General features: G+C 32.5%; 1 protein-coding gene across 1 annotated transcript in view; it reads right to left on the reverse strand.

Moving 5' to 3' along the window:
• LOC108379730 (probable cytochrome P450 308a1) overlaps window positions 1-5,050 on the reverse strand; it is an 8,212-nt gene extending 3,162 nt beyond the window's left edge. The window contains exons 1-5 of the mRNA XM_017636084.1: window positions 4,753-5,050; window positions 4,437-4,677; window positions 738-839; window positions 138-325; window positions 8-69 (exon numbers count right to left, since the gene is read on the reverse strand). Of these exons, the coding sequence (XP_017491573.1) occupies window positions 8-69; window positions 138-325; window positions 738-839; window positions 4,437-4,677; window positions 4,753-4,934 (775 nt within the window). The 5' untranslated portion in view covers window positions 4,935-5,050. The remainder of the gene's footprint in view (window positions 1-7; window positions 70-137; window positions 326-737; window positions 840-4,436; window positions 4,678-4,752) is intronic.
• Window positions 5,051-7,932: the final 2,882 nt, after the last annotated feature.

The raw sequence follows: 7,932 nt of genomic DNA on the forward strand, positions 1-7,932 counted from the left end.
GCGCAACGAATTTCCAACACTTTTCCAATTATCCCTTGCAGCCAGTCTTGAACGCCGGTTGGCACGTAACTGCAATTATGTAGATGCAATATTTAGATCAAAGTGTTCCAGCTTAACGCATCGCTAGGCGCACTTACTGGTATTTTATGAGGTTGCCGAGTTGCGGGGAGAAGAGCAGCGCAATGGTTTCAAGCAAACTCCAGGCATGTGGCAAAAAGAGATTCTCAACAAGTTGCGTAAAGTCCGAATTGGTATTGGTGAGTGCAGCACCGTCAAGGCCATAGGCGGCCGAAGCAACCACATCCAGTGTGTACTTGGAGAAAAGCTGCGGAATTCACAACAAACAGATGCTGGTGTTCATACATTTATACACAAACGAGTACATACATATGTATGTGGGAATGCACATGCATTAATAATTAAGATGTGTAATATTTATGTGCTTTGTTCATTTATTAAAAAGTAGTTTTTACCCGCGGGTTTCAACCCACGGCTTTATACAGATATGAAAAATATTTTATGTAAAGACGTTATATTTTATTTCTGCTCTAATTTTACTATAGAAGAATACGGAAGGACAGTTTCTCTATGCCTATAACCTTTCCGGGGTAAAAAACAAATAATTGTGCAAAGTTTCGTGCTATTCCGTGTCGCGGTTCAAAACTTATAAGGTGGTAAACAAACAGACATTCACATTTGTATATATGTATATAGATTTACTTGATATATTTACATACATCCTTTCCTTCAAAGCAATTACTTGAGTTGAGTATGTGTAGCGATACATATGCGTCTAGTTTTTCACAGATTGATTTGATGTGGTGAAACGACGCTTTGACCTGGAAGTGAAGATTTATTTAAAGTTAAATAGCAGATTTTATCTTTCAAATATTGAAAAATAGGAACATGCAATATTTAGCGCTCTATCGATATTTATAGTCCTTTTATAATGTTGTTCTTAAATATTTTTGAAAATTTGCAATAAGTATTTTTGAAAAATTGTATACTTAGGACTAATATACACACGACCACATCCTCAAATTTTGCCCTTCCAACTTTATTAGTTTAGAAAAATAAAATTATTAAAAAGAATATTTTCAATGCCTATTGGTCCTTATCAACAAAAAGGCTGATTTTTTTTTTTAACTTTACTGAAATTTCTCTTTCATTTGGCACCCAAATTATTTTTCCACATTGCACTAAATATTTTTAAATATTTTTTTTGGATAAATCATATTTTTGAAAGACCTTTTAAAAAATCCTAACGTCAGAGAGAAAAACTAAAAACGCAGCATTAAGGCTAAAAGGAAACGTTTTCTGCTCGACGGTTTAAAATTAGTTTTTAATGGCGGGTCTTTTGTGTATATATTTACAATATTGTATATATGTACATAAGCAAGGGATGCGATACAAATTTAGGTTTTTTAATCCACCAAGGGGCCGTGGAGATATGGCGATAAGGAAAAGTGGGTCGCCAGTTGGACAAGGTTTCGAACCACTCATATAAAGCATAAGTTTCAGTATATATTGGAACATTTGTGCTATACATATCTATATCGCGACTTCTTAAAACGGAATTTCAAAACTTTGAATCTAGGCATCAGGATTGGCAGTGTGGCAAGTTGTGCATCACGAAGAATATTTGCAGAAGAATCGTAAACCCTCTTAAAGCAACAATAACTATATTTCACCAGGTAACTAAAACTAAAGTATGGAAAGCTCTACCATGTGTAGCTTCTAGTATTACCAGTATTTAAAAATTATTTGTATGCATAAAATAGTCATGATCGCAAAAAAAATACCTCCCTCTAGGATTATTTGAAGAGCCTGAAATGATAAAAGTCGTAGCCAAGTTCGCCCAATGCCCCGGTTATAACATAACTTCGAGAAAAACTTTATCAGAAGTTTCGATTCCCAAAGTTAAAAGCAAAAATTAAAAGTGAGCTACATGAAGCGTTTGCGGTGTTCTTGATTACCGATGGCTGGACATGTTCTACCAACACAAGTTATATTGATCTTAGAGCTCATTATATTGATAAAAAGAAAACAAAAGGTTTTGTTCAGCTCCTATGTATTGCAAAGAGTCTATATAGTATTTTAGGTGATGTGAAATATATTGAATTAGTCAGGTGGTATGGATTTAAATTTAATGGAAGTGGATCTTGGGCGGGGTTCTGGTGGGCTATGGGCGAAGCCCCATAAAACGAGGAAAATTTTTTCACTTATTTCTTGCTTTGACTATATTTCCTATACTGTTCTTTCGTTTGTTGTCTGTAGATGATAAATTCTCCCTATTTTTAAACAATTTCCTAGAGTCTATAGAACGGGGTTGAGGGGGCCATACCTTTCCCGCTTACCCATCACACCAAAACCATGAAAAAAATAATTAATCATTTCTGTACTTAACTAAAAAGTACTGGTACATTCAAATGATTTGAACTAAAATTTACTACACTTCCCAACTTTACAGCGAACCGCGCTGAATTAAAGAAATGCATACAAATTTGCAATCGTAAAATGAATTTAAACTCTGTGCAACGTTCATTCAAATCCGGCATTCACAGCGAATTACGCTACGTGACTGGCAACGGGCCATTTGCCGTACAACATCTACTTTAATTATGTTAAAGATGTGCATTCCACCAGCTGGCGTAAAAACGAAAGTCCCATTAACAAGAATATATTAACAGCAAGAACTTAATCTATGCAAATATTCAGTAAGTCAGTCTCATCTCAAGTCACTCAATTTGAGAATATAAGTTAGTGACTCTTTTTAACCGGCTTCAGAAAAAGGAGGAGGTTATCAATTCGTGAACGGTTTTTGATATCGTTTTTTTATTGGAAAGACTGTACCTCAAGGGTGGTGGCATACTAATTTAGTTTAGATCCGATCTTGGATCATTAAGAAACGGTACTCCCAAATTTGTATATGAACATTGAAGTCGGTTGTTTCTTGCTTAAAAATGACTTATTGTGCATTGGGATGGTTTGCGTATTCCGTAAAAGCAAGTCGCAAAATGTTCCGCAAAAATACATAGTTATGTGGTGGAAACAAACAGAGACAGTCAGCTGATTAGTATGTAGCAGGTTCTAAATGCGCGCTTCTCCAACAGTCGCAGTTGCAGTCGAGTGAGCAAAGCAGTAGCGTGTCATTTTTATTATTGTTGTTTTAATTATTCAAATAAAATTCTCTCTTAATGTTTACATTAACATTATTTTACAATTACATTATATTTTGCTTTCATTTAATTTTTATGATGTTTAAGTATTTAGAATAATTTCCATATGAAATTGTTGTTAAACAAATATTTCCTAGCTTAAATTATCTGTACCTCCATATTTTTTTTATTTTTGATACCTGGTCAAGTATATACTGCTTACTGAATACCGGCATTATTTTATTTTTTTTGTCATCAGCCGATGTACATGCAGAACGCGCTATAAAGAACTTCAATTCCATGCTGCTTCGTTTATTTTTTTTTTAATTCAATAGCTTTTAAAAATAATCCTTGAGATAACGTATAAAATTTATTAAGCTAAAGAAATTTAATAAATCGAAAGGCAGAATTTAAGGTCTGAAAAATCAAGAAAGTGCGTCTCCCAAATAATCAGCATAGAAATGAGTTTGCTGTCTTTCTTTGAGTTATAAGTTCAAAAAAAAATAATAACATGATATTGTTTTAAAGCGTTTTGGCCAGTATCTCTTACCCATTTCAGAAAAAAACTAAGATATAAATTGTGCATTGTGATCCATCAAGGGCTACATAAAAAAGTCTGACGAAAAAGCAAATTCCAATGTAAAAAAATATATTTTCATAAAAATTTGTCACTCATATATTATTTTTTTTTAAGAATTTTAGCTCAAAACATTTTTATCTTATATATTATAAAAATATAAATGAGGCAATTATAAAAATTGTTACTACAAAAAAAATATTTTATTATTTGTTAATTTTCAACTTTTGGTAGATTATTTTTGGTATTTCATAGGAATATAGAATATATGGTTGTATTATTTTAAAAAATAAAGATATTTTTCTTAAAAGGTATCGTTTCCAAATTCGGGCTAAGTATTGTAGTTTTTAGGCATTTCTGTTTTGAAATAATTTTAAAAAGCATACAAAAAAATTAAAATGAAAACAAACCTTTTGGGAAAAATGTTTCCTTTTTTACTGAAAGGGTTTAATAAAGCAACTGTTTTCATCAGAGTTTCTACAAAGTAATTTTCTATGCTGAATTCAACTCTTTGATGATTAAAATCAGGCAATCTCAGCAGTTTTTTGAAAAAAAAAAAACAGTTTATTGTATCAAAGAAGGCACAAGGACTCTACCCACTCTTGTGCTAATTTTTTTCGTATGTCAGCCACTTGCAGAACAATGCAATTTTTACTACGTTGCTGGTTTTAATATAAAAAACCATTCCACCACTCACTCACCTTATTTGGTGTAAAAATAGGCAAAATTTCCGCACGCATTTGTTTCCACTGCACGCCTTTGGCAATGAATGGATTATAGCACACGATTGGATCACGTTTCTCATCTACCCACAGGACATTGTCTTGAAAATGCTGAAAGGAGCGTATCATCACTTCTTTAATCATCTCTTGGCTGCGAACTAATACCGCCGGCTCATTAAAAAGCCGATATATGCCAATGTAAGGCAGGTGTGGATGTGCACTTGGTTGAAGGAAAAAAAAAACAGATTTTTAATGCGCTAAAAAATTATTTCTCTTTCTCCTTTCCAATACTAACTCATAAATATTTTTATAAACATCACCGTAATGCCTGCGACCGAGGAAAAATTTCCACATATTTCCCAAAATTGGTAAACCGCGCGGCCCACGCACCCCATGCCGTTGCCAATAGCTGCATTTCCATAACAGATGAGCGCACAGCAGCATTGTCAGTGTTAGGCATAGCACAACGAAAACCATTTTTTATTTGATGATTGGAAATTAGAAACTGAAAAGTGTACTTTGTAAAACAAACGCGCTTTGTAAAGTTTATCTCTCGGCCGCAATAGCCCACAAGCTTATCGCCAGTAGGCCGTCACACAACTGATGGCAGAAATGCATTTGGGCTTTTTTAAATAAGAGCGAAAACTGATATCTTACATACATCTCTAGTTACATATGTAACGCGTGCACATTTATAAGGGTGTAAATATGCAATTTATGCATGCTGGAGAGTCGGAAGCTATGTATTTCAATTTTCTCAAATTTAGATATTTATACAAATCAACTAGTCTCGGCAGATCAGAAATAATTTTATGAACAAGCATACATACATATGTACGTGAAATTTACATCTGAAATTTATCTGCCCTTTAAACACAAATTTTGTTCTCAAAAAATCTTTATGAAAGGCATATTTATAAATTTTAAATTTTTAGAATTTTTGTCGGTCTGTATGTTTGTACGCGCATCACTGGAAAATTAATGCATGAAATTAAATGCACTTTTCACCGATGTATGTATTTCTAGAGGTCTAACTCAAAATATAGAAAGAAGAAAACTTGAGAGTTGCCACCTGTTTGAAAATTCCAGTTTAAGTGAATTGATAAGATAAAGTAAATATTGCAATATGAATGGCAAAAGAAGGGATTAAAGAAGGCTTAAGCCGAAAATATTTTTTGTGAGGTTGCCATATATTTTAAAATATTAATTTATTTTAATTGATAAGATAAGTTAAATATTGCGATTTGGGTATCAAAGTGAAGAGGCTTAGGAGAGTTGAGTGCCGAAAATATTTTTCAGGAGAGTTGCCACCTGTTTGATTTAATAAATGAAATATTAAAATACGAGTGTTATACAACACAAAAATTCTTTTAACTTGACTAAACAAAATTTTTCACGACACCAAAAGATGCTTTGCGAACTGCCCAAAATGCTTAGGAAATTAAAAGAAAAGGAACTTCAACTAATGCATAACTTTCATTTAATAATTTTTTCGCAATTTTTGAAAGGAGCCGCGTTCTTTGATTCAACTTCGTGATCGCGAATAGGATCAGGCAGTCTGCGTCCCAATTTCGTTAAAAAAAAACACAAAAATTTAAAATGTTTAAAAATAAAGTACGAAGGATAATTTTTTTTTTTTTTGTTATTTGTCGCATATTTTTTTACCTTTTTTTCAAAATATGCGCTCTGAGCGATCTCTAAATTTTTTGCGATTTCAAAATAAAAAACAGGGGAATCATTTATTTAAATATAAATTCCGACTTCACTTTTTTTTTTACCACCCTATTGCGCACACGCCGAACAAGTAAATCCAAGTAGATGTTTGCATATGCTTTGAAGGGACCAATTGTTCGCAAACGGGTATAAAAAGCGACTAGTAAATTTAAAAAAAAAATTAAAAATAAAAATTTGCACCAACTGCGATTCCAACGGAATACTCTCTTTAGAGATTAGTCTCACAATTCTTTGCAGGGTATGTACATGTACATGTAAATATGTATGTAGAGATGCAGTTTAATTGCTTTGTAATTTTATTTGTTACAAATCGTTAACATTCTATGTACATATGTACGTAGATGCATTCATAACTACTTAATTAAAACCATTCGCTTAGCAAGTGCTTGACGCTTAAAATTATCACATAATGCCACTCTGTGTGGAATTAACCTGTTCTAAAAAATAATTACTCTTTCAACGTACACCAAGCTGAATTGAATAATTGCAGCTTACTTAAATTAAAAGCTGACATCCATCTATGTAAATATGCTAATAGAAAAAAATAAATAAATAATCTAAAAAATATACCATCCAAAACAGATGTGCTATGTCCTTTTTATGCGTGTTTGAAGGAGATTTATCTACATTAATTGAAAAATAATGACATTTAATTTAATATTTTATTAATGTGTTTGCTAAGTATCATTTAATTGCTTGCATGCGCGACTATTTGCTTAAATAATTAGTAACCCAAATTCAAACACACGTGTCAATTTGATTATGCTAAGATTATGAAATTTACCAAAATATTCTAATTGCATATCATTTTCTAAATTATCTTGCAAACAAATATGTATTTGGAGTATAATTTCGTACACGTTATAAATTATGTCTATGCATAGTACAATTATGCACACATAGGCATAGCTAAATACAACCATACAAGAATGCAAACAATCCTCTTACATTCGAAATAACTGTTTTGATATATGTATGTATACATATAAATATGTTGCCTATAACTTTAATGTTTCGATATATGTTTGTATGGATATATTTTTTTAATATTGCGTCTCAGCTGGAAACTTCATTACTTCAATTGACGATTTCTCTTAGCTTAAGTGTGCAGGCATTAATGTTTGACCTCAGCACCAAGTTTTGAAGATATGAGTATTTTCTTTCCTCACATAATTTTCGCCCCAAAAAGGAGCACAGTCATTTCTAACCAGCAAGACGAGAACGGAATCCGGAAATCACAACATTTCATATCCTCTCTTTCCACTCACTGCAGGGGACTTAAGCGTGTAAATACTGTGTACACACATATAAAAGTACGCCTCTGTTTATGAAAAGCTGCAAATCACGATACAAAATTGGGCAAAAAATAAACAAATAATGACTTGCATATACGTGTATATATATCTTCATATATTGTATATTTGTAAGTACCTATACATTGTAAACCCGCAATATACCCGCACAATAAAAAAAAAAACGCAAAAACCTGAAAATCCAATAGGTTCTTGAATAAATAGTACATCTACAGTACTGTGTGGTAGGTAGCAACACTTGGATATTAGTGAACAAAGTTATCCTAGTTATATTTTTTCTGACTCTATCAAATTTTACATGGCGATTAATCATCCCAAAGGCAATCAGTGAATTGGCTGAGTACTGTCACCAGCAGAAAAATGTTGCTATCTAAATTTATTCTGCAGAGTGCTCTCTTTCTTCGTACTGTTATTAAAATGGCAACCCT

This window comes from Rhagoletis zephyria, unplaced genomic scaffold, assembly GCF_001687245.7.
Source record: "Rhagoletis zephyria isolate East Lansing unplaced genomic scaffold, Rhagoletis_zephyria_1.1 Rzeph_scaffold_17195, whole genome shotgun sequence".
Classification (NCBI taxonomy): Eukaryota; Metazoa; Arthropoda; class Insecta; order Diptera; family Tephritidae; genus Rhagoletis; species Rhagoletis zephyria.